Below are 26,015 nucleotides of genomic sequence, written 5' to 3'. Positions count from 1 at the left end.
TAATTTAATCTAAACTTTTGAGTTTACAATTTAGTTGAATTTTTTGCTTGATAACTTTTTAAGATGTACTATGCTTAATGATTTTTTTTTTATTTTTTTTTTTTTTTTTTGGATAACTAGTTTGATTAAAATAAAAATTTAGTTGTCTAAAAATATCACATTATGTTTAAGTTTTGGATTCCAGTTACATTTTATATTTTTTGTTTCACAGTTCATCATTTTGTCTATTTTGACCGAATGCTTCTTTTCCCAGTTTGGCCAGAAAACCTTTACTCCAAATATTGACTAATTAAGATAAACCCTCCTCTCTCTCTCTCTCTCTCTCTCTCTCTCTCTTTCTCTCTCTCTCTCTCTCTCTCTCTCTCTCTCTCTCTCTCTCTCTCTCTCTATCTCTCTCTCTCTCTCTCTTCTTTCTTCCTTTCTCTCCCTCTCTCTCTCTCCCCCTCTCTCTCTCCCCCCCTCTCTCTCTCCCCCTCTCTCTCTCCCCCTCTCTCTCTCCCCCTCTCTCTCTCCCCCTCTCTCTCCCCCCCCCCTCTCTCTCTCCCCCCTCTCTTTCTCTCCCCCCTCTCTTTCTCTCCCCCCTCTCTTTCTCTCCCCCCCCCTCTCTCTCTTTTTTCTTTTTCTCTCTCTTTCTTTCTTTCTTTCTCTCCCCCCCCCCCCCAACAGTTTCAAACAAGACACTTCAAAATTTCATCTTTTAGACTGTTTTGCAAGTCAGGGCCCATTGAAATTATTATAGCTCGTCGAGATAACTTACTAAACGTATTCCCATCCCTCCTCTTGGAGACTAGATAGTATAGGAGGCCCGTGACCGTGAACACATCTTCCCCAGGCCGTCTTGTCGGCTGCAGCGTTAGAAAGAAGCCTTCTTTATCTGGAGATATAAACTGCAAACCCCATTTTGCCTCTTTCCAGACCTGCCTACTTGACAATCGAAAAATTCGTAATTTTTGGGAGATCAAAATTGTAGTAGCTTTAGTTAACTTTAAAAATCAACAATTTACCCCCACATGGATTAAACAACACTCCAAAATCCTTAAACTTTTATATAGTCTGCATCAAATTTCATTTTCAGTTATTTTCAATGATTTAGAGATGATCGTGATAATCTGAAATTGTAGCCAAAATTTCGTAATTCTATGAGATTTTCGTAATAGTAGGCAGGTCTGCCTTTCCTTCTCATCTGTACTCTTTCATGTTTCACCCATCGGTGGTCAGTCATTATTAGGAAGTAAAACCTTTACTGGCCAAAGTGGGAGCAAAAATTAAATATGAAAAAAAAAAAGAGTGTTTAGTCAGAGTAGAGTTGAAGTTGAAGAACGTTTTGATTCCATTCCATTCCATGCCATGTTTTGACCTCTTGTCATGCCATTCTCTTCCCCCTCCTCCTCCTCCAAATCATAGGTGACAGATTTCGGTTTCGCCAAGCGAGTCAAGGGTAGGACGTGGACCTTGTGTGGCACACCCGAGTATTTGGCGCCTGAGATTATTCTCAGCAAGGTTGGTCTCTCATCATTTCATTTTGCCACTTTCATTTCATTTCATCAATACATCTATCTAACCATTCCTATATCAACCGACCCATCCAACCATCTATCCGTACGTCCGTAGATTTCATCTAACCACTCACCCATCCATCCATCCAACTCTTTGCCACCTATCCAATCATTCTATCCATTCATCTCTCAATCAAAGCTCCATCCATCCATCCATCCACCCTTCATCCATTCCATCCATCCAACTCTTTGCCACCTATCCAATCATTCTATCCATCCATCCATCCATCCATCCATCCATCCATCCATCCACACATTCATCCATCCATCCAGTGTATTTTGCTGTCGAAAATATCCATGCTGTTAAAAGTTGTCACTAACCAATTTATTGCAAAGCTGGGCCGGTATTGTGTAGTAACTAACCCTGTTCTTTATACACATTATACCACTCCATCCAGATGTACATGAATGCCTTTCCAGAGACAGGGATGACTAGTATTCTATTTCTAATTCACAAAAGGGGTGTCTTTCACTGGACTTGTACTTTATGAAATGGAAATATTATAGTTACACATGGCTTGAATTGATGAAGTATTTGTGACATGTGAAAATGTGGAAATTAGCTAAATTGAACATGCATACTTTATTTATTTATTTATTTATTTATTTATTTATTTATTTATTTATTTATTTCTGATATCTTGCCTGGTAATTTCAGGGCTACAACAAAGCAGTAGATTGGTGGGCATTGGGTGTCCTCATCTACGAAATGGCTGCCGGTTATCCCCCTTTCTTTGCCGACCAGCCGATCCAGATCTATGAGAAGATTGTGTCCGGAAAGGTAAGGAACCGCTTACAACTACAACTGCCATCTACAATTCTTCTGCAAAGGCCATTGCTGTCGCCCTTTTTAAAAATACAGTATAGTCAACATTAACTCACTCAACCCTAACACCGACTATATCCGTAGTTTACCCGGGTTACTTTTACCCAATGCCTATTTATTACATTTTTATGAGACAAATTATAGGCGTAGTATCAAAGTTAATTTTTAATGGTAGTTTAATAAAGCTGTCTATGTACACGCTCTTTTTTAATACATTTTTTTCCAATTATGAAAAGTAGCAAAACTCTCTAGGATTGAGTGAGTTAAACAAATGGAACATACTTTCTGCTTTATTAATAATGACAGATTGGCCATAACTTAATATTGTAATGTTATATTTTTTTCAATGTTTGTTCAAAATTAAATTATAACAACCTAATTTTAGCAGAACTTAGTCATTTAAAAAATAATAATTTTGGAACATATAATTTATTTTACTAATGATCAAAATTTGGTTTTAAAATATTGAAAAAGATATGTATGCATTTGTAAAGAAAAAAATATTGATTTTTTAAAAATTGTTTGGTCTTCGTTGGTGATGGAAGGTAACCACACTGACAAACGACCTCACCTTTTGGTTTGTATCACATTCCATGACTCATAACGCTTATCAAGCGGTTTTCCTATCCTGGACTTTTTCTTATTTAAAAAAAATACTTTTGATTGACATCTTGATTTACTAAATGCCATCTGCTGTAACAACGAGCTGGTGTCAAAAACTTGTCGGTCTCCTTAACCTTAATGTTTCCACACAACAAAAAGACATCTATATTCAGTTATTTTTAATAAATAAGTGTGGAGGAGGGATTGCTGTTTCATTTGCTTGAAATATAAAAAATAATTCAAAACCCAAAGGTCGAGTTGGACTAGCTAGACAAAGTGTGGAAGACAAAGTATTGACTTCTCTTCCCTCCATTCCAGTCTGTTTTTTAGTTTTAGGTTTGTTTTTGTTCTGTTTTGTTTTGTTGTTGGGGTTTGTTTGTTTTTTTTTTTTTGGGGGGTGGGGGATGGGGGGGGGGGGGTTGTTATTGATATTTTGGGTTTTTTTTGTCTTTTTTTTTTGTTTTGAAGAAGATTTTTCAGATAGAATGAGTGGTGAATTTTACTGGTTTTGGATGCATGGCAGTGGTATCTTCGATTTGCCATTTTTCTGACTTTGACCCAAGAAAGAAAAACGTTGGAGGAATTGTATTCATACGCACTAAAGGCTTATTTAAAATGACCAATCGGCTGTCTTTTCAGAGTTTATTCAATGAAATATATTAAGCGGAAAATATTCTGCAATCGTTGAATAAATATTTTATACCACTGGTTCAAAGCATTATTCAACGATTACGTTTTTACTAAGAAATGATAGGGTTTTTCAAGAAAAGGGGTGGAATAATGATAATAATTAAGCTTACACATAGCATATCTTAACTCACTCAATCCTAGAGATTTTTGCCACTTTTCAAAATTGGAAAACACGTATTAAAAATGAGCATGTACATAGATAGTTTTCTTCAACTATCACGAACATGCAAAAACTGAAAACTTTATTTACACCTATAATTTATCTCATAAAAATGTAATAAATAAGCATGGGGTAATAAAAGTAACCCGGGTAAACTGCGGATATAGTCGGTGTTAGGGTTGAGTGAGTTAAAGGATTCCTCCAGCCATTATGAGATGAAAGAATTATAGTCTAACTTACTTACTTACTTACTTACTTACTTACTTATCCGAACCAGCGACCTCCTGAGCTCTAGCCCTTCGGTCTTGTGCCATGACGTAAAGTTAGACGTCTTTTGTAGTTGTTAAAGGTGAAGAATTCTGGGTGGGGTTCCCTACCTCCACAGTGGGCAGGGAGGTACTTACCGTGTCTTCTATCCCCTTATATCTGTTTTCTAACTTGCTTTCTGTCTTTGTCTTGGTATGAGATTGCTTGGTTTTGTCCCGACCCTGGCCGGAGTCCTAGCTGGGAGGGAAACAGTCAAATGCATAGTTATTGTTTTGGGAGTTGATATTTTTTTCCTTGTAAATCATCTCTCTGTTATGTGTTATTATATTTGTTATTTTTAATGTATAATGCAAACATTTGAGTGTATTCCTCTTTGTTGGATTTTGTGCTTGTGTCTGGATGAGACTTATGGGTGATCTCAAACTAAGTGCATTGGTGGTATGCTCTTGGAATCTACATCTGATCCCTATTTGTTCCCAGTTCCCCTATGTCTTACTTTTTCTTGGGTGCTTTAATTGTAATTCTAGAACTTTTTACTATCCCATTTTCTTCCTTTTTACTGGCGCTGATATAACCTAATTGTGTTGCAAGCGCCGTAAAACCCTTTAAAAAAAAAAAAAAAAACAGGTGAAGAATTATAATCACATTTCACGTTACAAGGTAATTTTTGTGTTTAACTAGTTCAAACTTTTCACCTCCATATTATATCTTGTGTCATCTGTCGGTTGTTGTCGCAGGTCCGCTTCCCATCCCACTTTAGTTCCGACTTGAAGGACCTGCTGCGTAACTTGCTCCAGGTGGATTTGACCAAGCGTTACGGAAACCTCAAGAACGGCATCAGCGACATCAAAGGACACAAGTGGTTTGCTTCCACTGACTGGATCGCCATCTACCAGAGAAAGGTGGGTACAGAATTGTGAAGTCTTTGTGTTCCGGGATGTGGAATAGAGTATATGAAGTACTTCAAACACGCAGGGGTTACACATGTGTGTCATTCTGTTGGATGGATTTGGGATGCAGTGGAAGATGAGCTTTTAAAGGGCTCGTAGATCAGCAATAAGAGAGAGAGAGAGAGAGAGAGAGAGAGAGAGAGAGAGAGAGAGAGAGAGAGAGAGAGAGAGAGAGAGAGAAAGAGAGAGAATGTGAGTAAGAGCCTTTTCCAAGGACTCGACTATGCGCCGAGCTACACGTGTGTCATTCTGTTGGATGGATTTGTCCTGCAATAGAAGATGAGCTTTTAAAGGGCTCGTAGATCAGCAATAAGAGATTAAGAGAGAGGGAGAGAGAAGGTGAGTAAAGACCCTTTTCCAAGGACTCTACTGTGCGCCGAGCTACATGTGTGTCATTCTGTTGGATGGATTTGGGCTGCAATGGAAGATGAGCTTTTGAAAGCTCTTGGAGCAGCAGTAAGAGATTAAGAGAAAAGAAGAAAGATAGAGATAGAGAGAGAATGTGAGTAAAGAGCCTTTTCCAAGGACTCAACTGTGTGCTGAGTGAGGCTCGAACCCAGGACCTTCAATCCGAAACCGGGTGTCATATCACTAGACCACATCACCGCATGAGAAGAATAATTGATAGATAGTGAGGGATTCTTCCGATCCCCATCTCCTTGCATTCACCAACAATGAGGCCTCAATGTAATGCATGACTGTCTTTTTACTATAAATGTATGAACCTGAGAACCCACATTTTCTTGACAACAAATTTAATGTGAAACACACAGGGACACACTCATGAGTTATTGTAGTATTCTCACATTTTATTTTGCCTACAACGATACAGTGAATGAAATTTCTGAAACAATATTGTATTGTAGGCAAAATAACTCAATGAGTTATATAGTTTCTTTTCTAGTTTTTTTTTCTTTCAAGTTTTGATCATTGCTAGAAAAGAGTTAAAGTTATATCGCATTTTGTCTAAACACAATCGATGCTCAATCCTTGTTTTCAGTGCAACTTTTCTGTTTGATTTTCTCAGCTGCATTACAATGTGGGTAACTGGGTCATATTTGGGGCCACAGAATTATATTAATATATTTTTTGTATTTGTATATTTTATTATTAATCCCTTTGAGGGAAATTATATTTGTCTAATGATTATCACACACAGGATTGAATTAAAAATCATGTCTGTTGCATTTTAATTTTTCTTTTTTCTTTCTTTCTTTCCATCCGCCTGCCTCTCAGGTTGAGGCCCCATTTGTGCCCAAGTCGAAAGGAGCCGGAGACACCACCAACTTTGACGACTACGAAGAGGAGCCACTCCGCATCTCATCCACAGAGAAATGTGCCAAGGAATTTGCTGATTTTTGATCAATCCCTCTCTCCCCCCCCCCCCCCCCCCCCCCTCTTCCTGGTTCTCCCTTCACCCTCCACCTCCTGTTCCCCCTCCCCCTCCATTTTGATTCGTCCTCCCTTCCTATGTGACTATTTTATCCATCCTATTGTTGGAGCCCCAAGTCAGACAGGGACGGGACTACTGCCACATCTTCCCGATGGACTCAAACGTACGTCATTTGGGTCAGCAAGCCAGCCAGCCAGCCAACCAACCTTCTAGCCATCCACCCCTACCCTCAATCCTACCCCCCACTCACCCCCCACCCCCCTCCCCCCAACACTTTTCAATTTTACCCTTCTATCTTTGCTTCTAATGGCTTCTTTCGGTTGCTTTTTTTGTTATCTAAGTCTACTAACTCCAACTTCGACAACTGCTACTACAACAACAACTATGTGAACAATGGATATTACGACTACTTCATCATATAAATAATCCAATTCCCCACCCATGCCCTCAGTGCTTATTATCAGGTTTGGCTGAGCTGTTGTTGTCGTCATCTCTGTCCCTGTCACATGACCCTCCCTCGAGTGATTTTTATTACAAAACAACAGGATGGAATTTTATGGTCTTTTGTACTACAGTCTGTAATCTGTCATGGTATATAGAACACGTCCTGCCATCCTTGTATCATGAGGCTGTGTATATGTGTGTGTGTGTGTCAGATTTACATTTGTTGTGTGAGTGAGTGAGCGAATTGTGTGCAAATGCCATCCTTTGATGGTCGGATATTACGAATTGCTTTTATTTGATTGGTGATTATATGTTTGAAGGTGATGTGTGCTGCGTAGTGAACGGTGTGTGTGCGTGTAGGTGGAACGCATGGTTGTCCCCATACATCTACCCAATGTGTCTTTTTTTATTTTTTTTTTATTTTTAAAAAAAAATATTTTAAAAGTATTGAACATAAACAGTAAAAACAGAAAACTTATTCAAATCTTTTGTTGAATTCTTCCATGTTGATAAGATCTTCCTATACCCATGTTAACAGTCTTAGCCACATCATTGGGCTGTCTTTTACTTTTACTCTTAGTCGGGAAGTTTCTACCCATTGTATCTATTTCATTATCCTTATCTTCCCATTGGCAGGGCTGATGATTTGATCAAAATGTGTCTTGGCATGTTTTCTGAATCCATTCTTGTCCATTTTTATTTGTTTTCTAAAGATCCGGATTAGTTTTTCCTTTCAAACTATGTGAAAATTAGAGAAAAAAAAAAACAGAAAAAAAACATTAAAAAATGTATGCCTCAGGTTTGCTGAGTCCTGATTTATTTGTCAAAATGACCCCCCCCCCTCATAAAGCTTGTCTTCACCCTAGAGCTGTAACGATTATCCACGCATAACGGGTTATCTGGGTTATCCGTGGGGGTATTTAAATATAAATTCTGTGGGCGGTCTGTCATGAATTGAATGATGAATTATGCCCTTTCGCCATGACGACATCATAAGATATCGTCGTCGAGGAATTCCATGAAGGAATATAGATAATTCATTAAACAAGATGTCTGATGTCAACAGGAATCACCCATATTGTCCCCAAGTGAGCAAATTGGTCTGTCGTAGTAGCGTTTGTTGTTTTTCTTTAGTGTGCCCTTGTGGTGTGTTGTGTTGTGTTGTGTGTGTGTGTATGAGACAACCATGCGTGTTTGATTGATGTGACAGTTCAGTGCAGAAGACCAGAGCCATGATTGAATACTTGAACGTGTTTAGAAAGACCTCATGGGTTTGACTATTAGTATTATTATATTCTTGACCTTTGACTTAGGACTTAAAAACGCCTGTAAATAGTGTAAGCCATTGTCATCATATTCGTCATTACTGTTAATTATCCATTTTATGACACTTTTTAAAATTATTATTATTCTTATTATTCTTAAGATTTAATATAACAATCAATCGTTTTCTATTGTATATTTTTTTCGTCTGAAGTTGTCCATGTGTGGTTTGGTATTTGAAAACTAAATGTCTTCAACTCGGAAATCTTTTTTTTAATTATTTTTTTATTTGTATTTGTATTTGTAATCTGAACGAGTAATATCATGTCATAATCTAAAGTTTTTTTGCTGTTTAATTTAGGAATTTTATTTAATTTTTTTGTTCAATTTTTACTTGTTTCTGGTTATCAGGATAATAACACACCAGTGTTTTGACATCGTTGTGACAGTTGTCTTGTCGTTGTTTGATGTGGTAGGTAGAGCGAAAGAAATGATTGTTGTTGTTGTTGTTGTTGAATACTGATTGTTTGGATGTCACACGTGACTGTCATCAAGCCTAATCTGTGGTGAGATGTCATCTTTGTACAAAACGGTGGTGATGGTGGGGGACACTGCGACGACGTGCATAGAAGCATCTTTTTCAGACTATGACTAACTTGTCATCATTTTGACAATAAGTGCATGTCTACTCGTTTTGTATTTAAAAATTTTTTTTTTTAATTCATCCTCGGAGATATATGTGAAATATTTATATCATTGTTGTCAAATATCCCTTATTTTGTAAACAGTCTTGTATGTGTATGCGTAAGCGTCTGCGGGTGGTTGGATGGGAGCATCACCCTTGAATCATATACCTATGATGTTCGCATGGGTGTACGATCCGATAGTGATGTCGTTTCTTCTTCTCTTTACTAGCCTATCCTGCTTCTTTGGTTTGTGATTGTATTTTTGACAGGGGATATTTTTTTCCTGTAAATCCTCTGCCTGTTTGTTCTTGGTTATTTATAATTTAGCTTATGATATCTTTAGGTTATGATTTTGATTGACATTTGTACTATTTTTGTTAGATTGCTTGTTTTTTTTTTTGTTTCAGCGGTCTCTCATATAACCTCAATTGTGTTGGAAGAGACCTAAAGCAACAAACAAACAAACAAAAAAAGCGTAAGCGTCTATGTGAGTTTTAGTCAAAATGATATTCTTATGTATATGAAATTACCACTACATAATAATTATAATAATATATACATATATATATACCATGATATATTTATACATATAGATATTTTACTATCATTGCACATTTGGAGTACGCTAGTAAGTAACATAAAAAATATGAGAAATGGCTTAAATTCGTTTGATTGGAGTTTTGTGTGTTTTATTCATTCAACACACTGTGTGTGTGTAAAGATGAAATGGTAAATTTGTTGTAATGGTGTTGGTGTGGGAATGAATGTGTGTGGGAATTCATTATACTAAACACAATAAAAGCAGACATTAATTGTATACAAAACAGACACATTACACATTAATTGTATACAAAACAGACACATTACACATTAATTGTATACAAAACAGACACATTACACATTAATTGTATACAAAAGAGACACATTACACATTAATTGTGTACAAAACAGACACATTACACATTAATTGTATACAAAACAGACACATTACACATTAATTGTATACAAAACAGACACATTACACATTAATTGTATACAAAACAGACACATTACACATTCTTTGTATACAAAACAGACACATTACATTTTCACATAATGTAGAGCTAGTGTTTAGTTTCACCATACACGACTCACTATGTACAATTGTACGTTGAATGAAAAACATTTTTTCCCCCATTTTAGTTAGAAAAGAGAAACTTTATTCCCCAATGGATAATGGCAATGTCCAACCAATCATTTTTTCATTGTTTTGATTCGTTTGAAGAAATAGGCTCCTAACATTTTCCAACAAATTAAAAAATTATAAAAGAAATTTTTTTTAAATGACTGGAATTATTTTTCATCTAACATCAAAGCTGATGCATATGTGACCTATTAAAAGTGTCGCAGTCACCGTGGAATTGAAAAGAATTCTGGTGAGAAATGCATGAATTTTTGCTTTAAATACATCATAAATTAGATATCATCGCCATAGCTCTGGCATTCCACGATGGAATACGAATAATCCACCCAACAAAATGCCTGATGAATATCCACTGGAATCACCCAAGTTTTCCAAAGTCAGCAAATTTGGGTTGGATAATCTGTTGGATTTGTATGGAGAGAGAAAAAAATAATTCAAAGCAAAACATATTTTGGGTTAGAAAATGTTTGTAAAGATTTGTATAGGATCAGCATAGTAAGTGGTTTATTTTGCCGTTGCATACGTCTACAACTAAAACATGGTTGATTTTGCTAGTGTATAAGTTTAAGTATAAAATATCGTCGTGTCATAGTTTTGTAATCTGAAGGACAGTTGAGAGGTCAATCAATCTTCAACGTAGCATAGGAATGGAAATCTTGTATTTATTTGTATTTGAAGTTTTAGGTTGGTTTTCTTTTGTTTTTTTCTTGATTATTTTGTTAATATATTTGATTTGAATGCTAGTTGTAGTTTGTGATACATTAACACTTATAGTATTTTCATACTGAAAAGATTAGTTTGTGATGAATGTGCGTGTGTGTGTTTGTTATGGAAATGATGTGTATTACGTGTTTGACATAATTATTGATGGATATTATTATCCATCATATGCAGAAGACCAACCCTTGTCCATCTCAAAGATATTATTATAACTACTATCATTGTGTGTGGACAGATTGGCTTATTGGATGACAGAGATTGCTTCTGACTTGATTTGTAAGATTTATTGGTGTATAAATAATATTGTGGTGACAACAAACAAACAAAAAAAAAAAAAAAACGTTTTTAAACAGTGGACATAATCCCTTGATATATTTATCTTATGTCATTTTTAGCAAATTTGAATCTATTCAAGAATCTGTGTACGTGGAAAATGGTCATCTGTCCCCAATGGACTGGACGACGGTCAGGGTTGGTGGACTGGATGGTCATCGTGGTCTGTCTGTCTCCTGGCTATCCATTGGGGTTTGAGGACCACGGCTGTGACTGCGACTCGACTCGTGGTCTGTGGTCCATCTGTCCTGGCTATCCATTGGGGTTTGCATGAGGACAAGGGCTGTGACGACACTGGTTTTTACTACTTGTATGACCAATCTCTTATTTTATAGAATTGGAAACCCCTCCCCCCTACCCCCATCTCCCATTTTCTATTTTCTCAAATTGTTTATTTGTGTCTCGACACTGAATTGAATTCATCTGTAGAACATTTTTATTTTGGTCCTATGAAAATTTCGACATTTGATAAAAATTTGTTACTCATCGTATTAATAATCAATTTATCAAATTTCATCTGGAACCATGTCGATTCATGAGGCAAATTTCATCGTGTTCTGATATTCAAAGAAATTTGATGTATCCAAAAATAAACATTTAATTATTTTATCTTGAGCAACCAGATTGATTTTTTTTTTTTTAAACAGCAAAAACGAACATAATGAATAACAAAATAATGGTATTTTTGTGGAATGAATTAAAACTTGACTGTTTCTAGCTTTAACATTTATGATAAAATTTGTTTGCATTACTACCTAGATCCAATGTCAATTCTATTAATAAAATATTGGAAATGTCTTCGAACGCCTTCGCTCTTTGTTTTATTCGTCTTTTTTATTTATTTATTAATTCCTATTGTTTTGGTGGGTCTGTGTACATTCTCGTCTGTCTGGGTGGGGTTCCTGGCCTCCCATTCCCATAGTCCTTACTGTGTCTTCTGTCCCCCTATATCTGTTTTCCAACATGCTTTCTGTCTTTGTCTTGGAATGAGATTACTTGGTTTTGTCCTGGCCCTGGCTAAGAGGGAAACAGTCAAATGTATAGTTATTTTTGGGAGATGATATTTTTTTCCTTGTAAATCATCTCTCTGTTATGCACTGTATTATGATTTGTTTATGTATTATATATGATCTGTAAACATTTGAGTGTGTTCGTCTTAGTGGGGACCTTTGCTTGTGTCTGGATGAGACTTTTAGGTGATCTCAAACTAAGTACTTTGATAGTGTGCTCTTGGAATATACATGTTTCTTATTTGAACCAATTCCCATTTGTCTTACCTTTTCTTGGGTTCTTTAATTGTAATTCTAGAACTTTTTACTATCCCATTTTCTTTCTTTTTACTGGCACTGATATGACCTAAATGTTTTGCAAGCGCCGTAAAACCTAACGGTAGTCAGTTTTGGCAGATGATATTTTTTTCCTTGTAAATCATCTCTCTGTTATGTTTTCTTTATATTATATATGATTTGTAAAACATTTGAGTGTATTCCTCTTAGTGTGGATCTGTGCTTGTGTCTGGATGAGACTTCTAGTGATCTCAAACTAAGTACTTTGTGCTCTTGGATTTTACACAATTTCTTCGGTGCAACTTTATACTGTCCCATTTTCTTCCTTTTTACTGGCGCTGATACAAACTTAATGTGTTGCAATCCCATAGTGGGCAGGGGGGGTACATACTGTGCCTTCTATCCCCTTATATCTGTTTTCCAACATGCTTTCTGTCTTTGTCTTGGAATGAGATTACTTGGTTTTGTCCTGGTCCTGGCCAGGGAAACAGTCGAATGTATGGTTAGTTTTGGGAGATGATATTTTTTTCATTGTAAATCATCTCTCTGTTATGCACTGTATTATGCTTTCTTTATATTATATATGATTTGTAAAACATTTGAGTGTGTTCCTCTTAGCGGGGACCTGTGCTTGTGTCTGGATGAGACTTTTAGTGATCTCAAACTAAGTACTTTGATCGAGTGCTTTTGGAATCTACACCTGTTTCTTATTTGAACTAATTGCCCTTTGTCTTCCCTTTTCTTTGATGCTTTATTGTAATTCTAGAACTTTTTACTGTCCCATTTTCTTCCTTTTTACTGACGCTGATATAACCTAAATGTGTTGTAAGCGCCGTAAAACCCTTAAAAACAAAAACATCTTAGTTTAATGATACAAGAACCCACCCTGTTGTTGTTTGTTTTTGTTTTTTTAAGGGTTTGTTTTTGTTTGTTTTGTTTTTAAGGGTTTTACGGCGCTTGCAACACATTTAGGTTATATCAGCGCCAGTAAAAAGGAAGAAAATGGGATAGTAAAAAGTTCTAGAATTACAATTGAAGCATCCAAGATAAAGTAAGACATAGGGGACTGGGAACAAATAGGGATCAGATGTAGATTCCAAGAGCATACCACCAATGTACTTAGTTTGAGATCACCTATAAGTCTCATCCGGACACAAGAATAAAATCCAACAAAGAGGAACACACTCAAATGCTTATTATACATTAAAAAATAACAAATTACTAATACATAACAGAGAGATGATTTACAAGAAAAAAATATCATCTCTCAAAACAATAACTATGCATTTGACTGTTTCCTCCAGCCAGGACCCGCCAGGCCAGAAAAAAACTAAGTAATCTCATTCCAAGACAAAGACAGAAGCATGTTGGAAAACAGATATAAGGGGATAGAAGACACAGTGTGTACCTCCCTGCCCGCTATGGGAGGTCAGGATCCCCAGCCAGGTTTTTAAGGGTTTTACGGCGCTTGCAACACATTTAGGTTATATCAGCGCCAGTAAAATGGAAGAAAATGGGATAGTAGAAAGTTCTAGAATTACAATTAAAGCAGCCAAGAGAAAGTAAGACAAAGGGGAATTGGGAACGAATAAGGATCAGATGGAATTAGATTCCAAGAGCATACCATCAATGTACTTAGTTTGAGACCACCTATAAGTCTCATCCGGACACAAATCACAAGCAGAGGAATACACTCAAATGCTTACATTTCAGAGGAATACACTCAAATGCTTACATTTCAGAGGAATACACTCAAATGCTTACATTTCAGAGGAATACACTCAAATGCTTACATTTCAGAGGAATACGACTCAAATGCTTAATTTCAGAGGAATACACTCAAATGCTTACATTTCAGAGGAATACACTCAAATGCTTACATTTCAGAGGAATACACTCAAATGCTTACATTTCAGAGGAATACACTCAAATGCTTACATTTCAGAGGAATACACTCAAATGCTTACATTTCAGAGGAATACACTCAAATGCTTACATTAAAAATAACAAATATAATAATACATAACAGAAAGATGATTTACAATGGAAAAAAAATCATCTCCCAAAACAATAACTATGCATTTGACTGTTTCCCTCCCAGCCAAGGACTCGGGCCAGGGTCGGGACAAAACCAAGCAATCTCATACCACGACAAAGACAGGAAGCATGTTGGAAAACAGATATAAGGGGATAGAAGACACGGTAAGTGCCTCCCTGCCCACTGTGGAGGTAGGGAACCCACCCTGTATTCAAAAGACAAACACCAGATTCCAAATTTCATCATTCCTGTTTATTGAATTGTTATGTTAGTCGTAAGTCATGAAACATGATATGTCATGAATAGGGAATGAGATTAGCGGAAGAGTAGCGTCCCTTGATTTGACGTCACCCAGTCTGTGACGTCACCGGCGGAAAAGTTATTAGAGAGAGAACGTCATGTTGTGTTGTGAGCATGCGTCTCTCGTCCTCACACTATGGGTGACGTCCAATCAAGGGACGCTAATCTCATTCCCATTTTTCTCATTAAAAAAAATACATTACTCGCCGGATTCGAGCACTCTCAGCAGTAGCCAAAAAAAAAAAAGCGTGCTTGAATCGGAGCATGGCGAAATCCGCTCATGGGAAGTGACGTCACTACATGTTATGTTGATAAAATTCGGTCACCCAACTCGTAGCCATCTTTTTGTTACAGCCTGACACTGACCAAAAAATGACGTCGTCAAAACACAAGTCTTTGACCACAAAAAGAAACAAATCATGAGTTGTATTCAATAGTTCAACCAATGGAATCACTCGTATCCTTGAGTTCTACTAACGCCAACTCACTAGACGCTGCAGAAACCTAAAAAATGACGTCAAACTACAAGTCGTATAAATACGAGTAGTATGCGCTTGGCCAAGAAGCTCATAACATTGCCATCCGGAAGTATAACGGACCAACACACAAAAACTGTGTAATCATGAACGTTTATAGTCTGGATAAAACAGTTTAGTGAGAATTACTCATAAATGCAGATGGCAAAAAAAGAAACAATAACAAAGACATGAGTGACGTCATCTTCGAACTATCTATAGGATTCTAGTGTCAGGCTATATTAGGTTAACGATGAGTACGCCCTACTCCAGTATGTGCAGCGTTGTATCATGAGTTATAAAAAAAATTCTATAAAACGGTCTGGGTGATCACAATACATTCTTAATTTTGTTCAAAGTGTTTGAAAAAATAAAATAAAAACATGACAAGGGAATATGCATGTTGACAAAATTAAATGTCAAATTCCAAACGATCCCCATGAGTCAATTTTTTTGTTTTCAAAATTACATCATGAAGTGGAAGGAATTTTCAACAGTTTATCATTTAATAATAATAATTATAATAATAATAATAATGATAATAATAATAATAATAATAATGATAATAATAATAATAATAATGATAATAATAATAATAATAATGATGATGATGATGATATGAATAGTAATAATAATAATAATAATAATAATAATAATGATGATGATATAATAATAATAATAATAATAATAATAATAATAATAATAATAATAATAATGATATGAATAATAATAATAATAATAATAATAATAATAATAATAATGATAATAATAATAATAATAATGATGATGATGATGATATAGAATAATAATAATAACAATAATAATAACAATGATAATAATAACAATAATAATAACAATGATAATAATAAGTATAATAATAATAATAATAATAATAATAATAATAATAATAATAATAATAATAATAATAATAATAATAATAATAAATATTCAATGTATTTAAGTGGGAATGCAACATTTCAAAGACTGAGACAAGACCAGAGAATTGAATTTTGGCTGGAAACGAAAAATGGTTCTTAAATGCTGATCACGAAATGTGAATGTCAACTATACCTCACACTCATATATATTCATCATTGTTGTCCCTGTGGAATAACCTGAGAACAATGGTGTACCTTGATAGAATATGTTTTTTATCATTTTGGCCACAAAACTTTTAATTAGTTAAATTATCTGACCTATCAATTGAGGCAAAACCTTGGCAACCTCGAAGACTCGGGTTTGGGAATTTATTTTGACAACCTCAGGACATGGGCTATACGCACATGTGTAAAAACACCACAAGACTATCTATTTATGTGTATATCAATGAAATAAATCAATTTATATTTATATGCAATAAACGTGTATGGATATAAAAGGAATGTGAATTATGTTGAATCTTCACCGATGTCATAAATGAAAAAAAATAAACCAACAAAAAGGCAATCAAATTAAAATAACAATGAATTGAATCGCGTCAAATTACAGTGGTTGATAAAATTAATATCATATATTAAACTCTTAACCCCCCCCCCCCCCCCCTCCCCCCATCCGCACAAAACTGAAACTGGTCATCAATACTTTTTCCTAAAAAATTTTATATAATATTTTCCAATTAACCCTCTCCTTACCGGCCATTTTCCGGATTTTCCCCAAAACGTCACACCCAACCTATACAAAATTAGATTTATTTCACTCAAACACAACAAAAGCTTAAGTTCTTACTAAACAATATTTTTATTTTTTTTTTTTGCTAAACGAGCTTTTCAACACTGTTAATATACATCAACTATAGCAACCATTTTTGTTCAAATATTATGATGTACATAAATTAGAATAACAAAAATGTTGGCTGCATCTTAACAAATGTCACGATTTTTCTATAGGGAATGAGATTAGCGGAAGAGTAGCGTCCCTTGATTGGACGTCACCTATAGTCTGTGACGTCATCGGCGGAAAAGTTATTAGAGAGAGAACGTCATGCTGGTTGTGCGCATGCGTCTCCCCTCCTCGCTGACGCATGCGCACAACCAACATGACGTTCTCTCTCTAATAACTTTTCCGCCGGTGACGTCACAGACTATGGGTGATGTCCAATCAAGGGACGCTACTCTTCCGCTAATCTCATTCCCTATATATGGGTGGTAAGAGGGGGCGTTAACTAGAAATCAAAAAGAATTATAAATAAATATAACACCGGATGTCTTCTAGCCAGACATCTTTTTTCTGTGATCAATAACAGCCCTATCCATCATCCTTGTGGTTTTAGAGGAGATATGTGACTAGAGACCCAAATCGGTATGATGTCGAGATGAATGAACCTTGTATCAAAACTACAATGACTTTAATATACAGTAAATGAAATATAAATAAACGCCAGTATGATCGGCCAACCCTGAGTAGAAAAAACAAAAAAAAAAAACCATCTGGCATGCGCATTCAATTTTAAAATAAAAACACCCATATATCGTCCTAGTTCCATATTCAAAATAACAATAGAGGAATGTTTTTGTTTTTAGGGGGCTTATGTTTTTGTTTTTAAGGGTTTTGCGGTACTTGCAACAAATTTAGGTCATACCAGCGCCAGCAAAAAGGAAGAAAATTGGATAGTAAAAACATTCTAGATGTGCAAATTAAAACGACTTGAACGAAATAGTAAGACAAAGGGAAATGGTTCAAATAGGGAACAGATGTAGATTCCAACAGCACACTATCAATGTACTTAGTTTGAGATCACCTAAATGCTTCACCCAGACATCAACACAAGATCCCACTAAGAGGAATACACTCAAATCTGTACAAATCATATGTGCATAACAGAGAGATGATTTACAAGAAAAAAAAATATCATCTCCCAAAACTATAACTATAACTATACATTCAACTGTTTCCCTCCCAGCCCGGATATCCGGCCAGGGTCAGGAGAAAACCCAGTAATCTCATTCCAAGACAAAGACAGAAAGCAATTGGAAAACAGATAAAGGGGGATAGAAGACACAGCAAGTACCTCCCTGCCCACTATGGGAGGTAGGAACCGCACCCAGTCAAACATGAGTGAAACATATAAATTAATTACAGAATAGTCAAAATATTATTATAAATTATAGATCTGCAGTTCAAAGGTCATATGAATAGCAAATCAATGGGAACGAATTCATACAGAAAACAGTAATCGATTCCAAAAGCAATGTAACAAGGACCAAGGTCATGTTTTGTTTTTTGTTTTTAAGGGTTTTACGGCGCTTGCAACACATTAAGGTTATATCAGCGCCAGTAAAAAGGAAGAAAATGGGATAGTAAAAAGTTCTAGAATTACAATTGAAGCATCCAAGAGAAAGTAAGACATAGGGGAACTGGGAACAAATAGGGATCAGATGTAGATTCCAAGAGCATATCACCAATCAACTTAGTTTGAGTTCACCTATGTCTCATCCGGACACAAGAACAAAATCCAACAAAGAGGAACACACTCAAATGCTTGCATTATACATTAAAAAATAACAAATATACTAATACATAACAGAGAGATGATATACAAGGAAAAAAATATCATCTCCCAAAACAATAACTATGCCTTTGACTGTTTCCCTCCCAGCCAGGACTCCGACCAGGGCCAGGAAAAAAACTAAGTAATCTCATTCCAAGACAGACAGAAAGCATGTTGGAAAACAGATATAAGGGGATAGAAGACACAGTGTGTACCTCCCTGCCCTCTATGGGAGGTCAGGATCCCCACCCAGGGACCAAGGTCAAGGCCTTAAACACCCATCCAGACACCAAACACATAGATCTAACCCATTGAGACGGGCACACTCAAGTGGTTATAAAATATATCAAAAACATCTTAATATATATATATATATATTTAAAGGGGAAATAAAAGAGAGATGATTTACATAAGAAAAAAGAAGTCTTGTCAACAAATGAACTATTGGTGGACTGGGTACAGTATCAGGGATTAAGAAAAACAAAACAAAACAAACAAAAAAAAAAACAATTTTTTTAAAAAGCCGCTAGATACATTGTCAGGAGATTTTTTTAAATAAAAAAAAAGTCTGTAATAATAATAACAATAATAAACAGCATGAGGAAAAACATAATTCTAAACACAGGATTGGTCTAATGTACATGAAAATCTGTGAAAATATTATTATGTATATTAATCCAAAACACCAAATATATAAATAATGTGATAAAGTATAGGCTTGTATTAAAGGAATGCGAATGACGTCAGCAACAACATCTTTTCTTTTATTTAAAATTGAGCAAAATTAAAGGAAAAATAATATACGTAGGTAGGTAGGTAGGTAGGTAGGTAGGTAATAACAAAACACAGAAAAACCCAACATGGCACCCAGATAGGTCGATTTGTAACCAAGTAACATTGTGACGTAAATCAATCACGTGATTGAACAGGGGGATAACACAAGCAGGAAAGACTTTTGTCTCCCACGTTTCTTAGAAGTCACGTGACAAAGTAATACATGTTGCCACTATTTAATTATTCTATTAGATTTATTTATTTCTTCATTCATTCATTTATTTATCTATTCATTTGTTTGTTTGATTATTTAGTTAATTAATTAATTAATTAAATGTTCACTTACTTATAAATCCACATCAGACTATGACATGAATTGATTGATAACACACAAATCTAAAGGACGAAAATAATTGTTCTATCATTTAAAAACCAGTTATTGAAGATGTGAATCACGTGACAAATATATCAATATCGCATTTCTGTCTCTGAACATCAAAACAAAGAAAAACATTTTAAAAAATTAAATTAAATTTTTTAAAAACTTCCGCAGATACAGGTAAAGGGAGATAATTCTGAGAATACGAGTCTAATTTTACTTGTATATAAATTTTGATTACCTCCCTTTACATTTGTCTAACCAACATAAAAAACTAAAATGATATTATAACCATTAGAATTATAATGTATTTGTCAATAAATAAATAAATAATATGCAGTGTTATGGTTAAGCACTGACTACCTACCCTGTCTGTATTGTCACCCATTGAAAAATGGACTAAGGATTTAATTTAATAAAATTATATTAGAAACTGGTCAGCCTCGAATCAGTTGTATGTGGCCAATCGTCTCAAAACGGTGTTAAATCAAAAAGAGAACTTTAATCTGAATATTTAACTTGAGGTCACTATCAATACAACCACATTCATACAGGACAATTCCACGGTATTTCCTATGCTCAATGCGCCACACAATGTTTCAATGCGCCACACAATGTTTCAATGTGCTACACAATGTTTCAATGTGCTACACAATGTTTCAATGTGCTACACAATGTTTCAATGTGCTACACAATGTTTCAATGTGCTACACAATGTTTCAATGCGCCACACAATGTTTCAATGCGCCACACAATGTTTCAATGTGCTACACAATGTTTCAATGTGCTACACAATGTTTCAATGTGCTACACAATGTTTCAATGTGCTACACAATGTTTCAATGTGCTACACAATGTTTCAATGCGCCACACAATGTTTCAATGCGCCACACAATGTTTCAATGTGCTACACAATGTTTCAATGCGCCACACAATGTTTCAATGTGCTACACAATGTTTCAATGCGCCACACAATGTTTCAATGTGCTACACAATGTTTCAATGCGCCACACAATGTTTCAATGTGCTACACAATGTTTCAATGTGCTACACAATGTTTCAATGTGCTACACAATGTTTCAATGCACCACACAATGTTTCAATGCGCCACGCAATGTTTCAATGTGCTACACAATGTTTCAATGCGCCACACAATGTTTCAATGTGCTACACAATGTTTCAATGTGCTACACAATGTTTCAATGTGCTACACAATGTTTCAATGCGCCACACAATGTTTCAATGTGCTACACAATGTTTCAATGTGCTACACAATGTTTCAATGCGCCACACAATGTTTCAATGTGCTACACAATGTTTCAATGCGCCACACAATGTTTCAATGTGCTACACAATGTTTCAATGTGCTACACAATGTTTCAATGTGCTACACAATGTTTCAACAATCCCATAATAGCATTCAGGTATCTGGACTGCCACGTAAAAGAAACCCTGTCAACAGCATTCCCCCAATAACTGCCTGCGCTTACATTTAATAAATTATCTTTTGTTTTTTGTTTGTTTTTTTAAAAGGTTTTTTGGCACTTGCAACACATTAAGGTCATATCAGCGCCAGTAAAAAGGAAGAAAACGGGATAGTAAAAAGTTCTAGAATTACAATTAAAGAACCCAAGAAAAGGGAAGACAAAGGGCTATTGATTCAAATAGGAAACAGATATAGATTCCAAGAGTACACTATCAAAGTACTTAGTTTGAGATCACCTAAAAGTTTTATCCAGGCACAAGCGCAGGTCCCTGCTAAGAGGAATACACTCAAATGTTTACAAATCATAAATAATATGTAAACAAAACATAATACAGTGGATAACAGAGAGATGATTTACAAGGAAAAAAAGATCATCTCCCAAAACTATAACTATACATTCGACTGTTTCCCTCTCAGCCAGGATATCCGGCCAGGTCCAGGACAAAACCAAGTAGTCTCATTCCAAGACAAAGACAGAAAGCAAGTTGGAAAACAAATATAGAGGTATAGAAGACACAATAAGGACCTCCCTGCCCACTATGGGAGGTCAGGTACCCCACCCAGTTAATTATCTTTACATCACATTCATATTGAGAGAAAAAAAAAAAAAAAACATCACAGAGACTGAAATTGTTACTGTAACATTCACCTGGTTAAATTTTTTATCAAAATAAACAAAATGAATGTATAATATAATATAATAATATGTAGTATATAATAATTGTGTATATATATATATCATCGGTGGTATAGAGAATGTATAAAATAACATTTTTCAAAAAAAGTATTAAACAAAAAATGACACGGAAACCAAACGGGATAGGTGAGGGGTCAAGGTCAAAGTCAAAGGTCAATGAGAAGAAGATAAATTAATATTAAATAATTGGCCACTGGGTAAAGTGACAGTTGACAAAATAATAAAATAATAATAATAATAATAATAATAATAATAATAATAATAATAATAATAATAAAATAATAATAATAATAATAATAATAATAATAAATAAATAATAATAATGATAATCATCATAATAATAATAATCATGATAATAATAATAATAATAATAATAATATAATAATAATAATAATAATAATAATAATAATAATAATAATAATAATAATAATAATAATAATAATAATAATAATAATGATAATCATCATCATAATAATAATAATAATAATAATAATAATAATAATAATAATAATAATAATAATAATAATAATAATAATAATAATAATAATAATAATAATAATAATAATTATTGACTAATGAATGATTGAAAACGAGATGCATGGAGCGCTATCTTCATAACCAGTTCATTAAATTATCAATATATTTATGTTAATATCGTCTGATGCCGTCCGATGCATCAGTTCAGTACAGAGAGTACAATTACAATACGGAGCTGTACCGTGTCTGTAAGAAGAATACTTAATAGAATTGCACACAGTAATTTTGATTGGTTCTTTATAACTCGGCCACAAAACAATACATTTTGGAAATGTCAAAGTAAAATATCAGCAACACAATTATTTTTTTGTTTAAAAAAAAAAAAAAAAAAGGAAAACCATAAAATAGGAAATAAAAACCACATCATATATATTTATAAATTGGCTCTGAACTAACATTAGAGGTTTGATCATCTTTTGACTAAAGAATAAGAGAGCACGCTTATCTGAAGTTGACATCAGCGGAAACACGCTATTTCAGAGGTTAGATCAAAGGGCCATCGATATAGACCTACATTGTGACATTATATATAATTCATCAAAAAACTACTACAATAGTTTTCTTTGTAATCAAAAATGTGACCCATCGTCTCAAAACGGTATTATGTCGGAACGAACCAGATGCTGAAAGGCCGAATTAAATGTTAAACTGGTCAAAAATATAAATTGTTGGCATCAGCATCAGCACCCTAAAATATGGTATCCATTCTCCTCAATAACACATACAAACTCAACACAAGTCTGATATTTCTGGCTATAAATGCAATTTTCAACATCTTAACCAACCCGACTTAATACCGTTTTGTGGCGAAGGGTCACAAATACAAAAGTATTCATAAAACAATCTGACAACTTTTACTTCGGTGAAAAAAAAAACAAACCCAAAAACAAATAAGGAAACAAACAAACAAACAAAGAAACAAACAAACAAACAAACAAACAAACGACTGGTATGATCCATTATCGTCATTAAAATCTTACAAATTAATAAGAAGAGATGAACACAAAATCCATGTTTAAAACCTCTTGTGACATTAATTCATAGCCACAGTAAATTTTTACATACAAGGGAAAAAACGACAATAAAAATTTGTTTTCATGTGACAAGGAATGTTTCAATCCAATTTGAATGTCGTTAAGTCTTAGCATGTCATTCTCTCATGCTGCTTCAATTAGGTGTCAGCCATTTTGTGTGACAGAAATGCGAATATCGCGTCAGTACTGAAAGAGTTAATAATATATTTCACATTTGTATTTACTGTTAAAACGGTTTCTTGTTGACTGAAGATGGTATAGATCTGAAACGTGCTTTGTCTCATTCCGCATTATGTAGTTTTTCTTTTTCGAAGCTGTCACTATAATATTCATTTTTGGCCATATTTTTGACGTACACAGGTTCATACACCATGGTATATATAGATAAGCTACAACTTCACAACGTGTCACAGTCTTTTGTTTTCTACCCGTTTCTCTTCTTTATTTTTTTTTTGTAAATGGATAAAACTCAAATGCAATGGATATCTCAATATATGTGTCAATGTATGACGTAATCAGTCGGGAGGTGATCATTTTGGATGTACATTTTTTTCCATTTTCTGAGAGAATATGCTCCCCAGAGCATTTTAATCTTCATTTGGAGTAAATCGGGTGATTTTTCATGGTCAGATGTATGGGAAAGGTATCCAGCAACTTTTATCAAATTTCATACATTTTCAACTTGACTAGCTGTAAAAAAAATATTTAGAAGTGAAATTATGCTTTGATATTTCCCGAAGATGTAAAAAAAGGGCTGATTTAATCATTTATGACAAGAACTCATTTTTGATCAAAATTGACCTTCTAACTCTAATTAAACTTGGCAATATCTCAGTTCAAACCTTTTCACCATCCGACTGATTACGTCATTCACTGTAACGTTTATATCAATGGTATACAGACTAGATGATTACATACCCATGTTATTTTAACATTGCAAAACAAAACCCAATGAGATCAGAGAGTACCGCATTTCCAAGCAATACAGACACAGTACAATATTATATTTATATAAAAATACGTACTTTGCATTATCCAACAACAACAAGAAGTCATCAACACGATTATTTACTATCATTTCTCACATCCGGGTAATTCATTCAACTTCTTCTATTTCTCTTTGCCTCGTTAAGTGGTGTGGGATAAAGTGAAATAGTTTTATTTCTAAATTTATATTTTTATCCCATGTCCCTGAAAATCTTTTGAACAGATTCCCCTTTTATGTTGTGGTTGAATCTAAAAATGTACACACACACACACACACACACACACACACACACACACACACACACACACACACACACACACATATATATATATATATATACAAACACAAATACATGCGATGTCTCTCTCTCTCTCTCTCTCTCTCTCTCTCTCTCTCTCTCTCTCTCTCTCTCTCTCTCTCTCTCTCTCTCTCTCTCTCTCTCCCTCTCTCTCTCCCTCTCTCTCTCTCTCTCTCTCTCTCTCTCTCTCTCTCTCTCTCTCTCTCTCTCTCTCTCTCTCTCTCTCTCTCTCTCTCTCTCTCTCTCCACTTCTTTCTCATCAATTTCTTTTCTTAATCTCTCCATTCTATCCACTAATTTCCCCCCCCCCCCCCCCCCCCCGACTACCAAACACTTCTTCCTTCTCAACACACCAATTAAAATTCTAACAACACACTACTCACGACACACCCACCCTGGAACAACACACACCCTCAACGATAACACAAGTCAACCCAAACAAAAGTCTAAAATCTCCACCAACACACTACTCACGACAAACCCACCCTGGAACAACACACACCTTCAACGATAACACAAGTCAACCCAAACAAAAGTCTAAAATCTCCACCAACACACTACTCACGACAAACCCAGCACATCACACAATATTATCAACAACAACAACACGAGCCAGCCCAAAAACAACGAGTCTTTGATCTGTGGACCAGCGTCAAAAATTCCTCCTCAATCTTAGGGTCATCTCTGAACACTCCAACTCTTAAATCTCTCCATTCTACCGACTAATTTCCTCCCACTACCAAAATGCTCTTCTTTCTTCTCAACAAACCAGTTAAAAATTTTAACAACACACTTCTCATGACGCACGCAGAACAACACACGTCCCCAACAACAACACACGTCCCCAACAACAACACACATCCCCAACAACAAAACAAGTCACCCCAAACAAGAGTCTTTGATCTGTGGACCAGTGTCAAAAATTCCTCCTCCGTCTTAGGATCATCTCTGAATTCTCCAACAATACTCCCTTCATGACGCACGCAGAACAACACACGTCCCCAACAACACCACGAGTCACCCCAAACAAGAGTCTAGGTTCTGTGGACCAGTGTCAAAAATTCCTCCCTGGTCTTGGGGTCATCTCTGAACACTCCGAGCATGGTACTGGTCACCGTCTTG

The 26,015-nt window shown here is 35.1% G+C and overlaps 2 protein-coding genes across 20 annotated transcripts in view; one reads left to right on the top strand and one right to left on the bottom strand.

Moving 5' to 3' along the window:
- LOC144963444 (cAMP-dependent protein kinase catalytic subunit beta) overlaps window positions 1–7,301 on the top strand; it is a 440,798-nt gene extending 433,497 nt beyond the window's left edge. For all 19 annotated transcript variants that reach the window (XM_078897514.1, XM_078897513.1, XM_078897515.1 and 16 more), the window contains 4 exons: window positions 1,405–1,500; window positions 2,215–2,337; window positions 4,840–5,004; window positions 6,289–7,301. In XM_078897514.1, coding sequence (XP_078753640.1) covers window positions 1,405–1,500; window positions 2,215–2,337; window positions 4,840–5,004; window positions 6,289–6,414 — 510 coding nt within the window. In that variant the 3' untranslated portion in view covers window positions 6,415–7,301. The remainder of the gene's footprint in view (window positions 1–1,404; window positions 1,501–2,214; window positions 2,338–4,839; window positions 5,005–6,288) is intronic.
- A 16,746-nt stretch (window positions 7,302–24,047) lies between these two features.
- Window positions 24,048–26,015, bottom strand: part of LOC144963438 (GTP cyclohydrolase 1-like) — a 68,392-nt gene continuing 66,424 nt past the window's right edge. Inside the window, exon 6 of the mRNA XM_078897501.1 lies at window positions 24,048–26,015. This exon is cut by the window's right edge and continues 42 nt beyond it. Coding sequence (XP_078753627.1) covers window positions 25,928–26,015 — 88 coding nt within the window. The 3' untranslated portion in view covers window positions 24,048–25,927.

This window comes from Berghia stephanieae, chromosome 1 (assembly GCF_034508935.2).
Source record: "Berghia stephanieae isolate SIO BIC M18660-M18661 chromosome 1, UCSD_Bste_1.3, whole genome shotgun sequence".
In the NCBI taxonomy this organism is placed as follows: Eukaryota; Metazoa; Mollusca; class Gastropoda; order Nudibranchia; family Aeolidiidae; genus Berghia; species Berghia stephanieae.
Note: the sequence above shows the minus strand (reverse complement) of the source record. Positions and strands in the feature narration are given on the sequence as shown.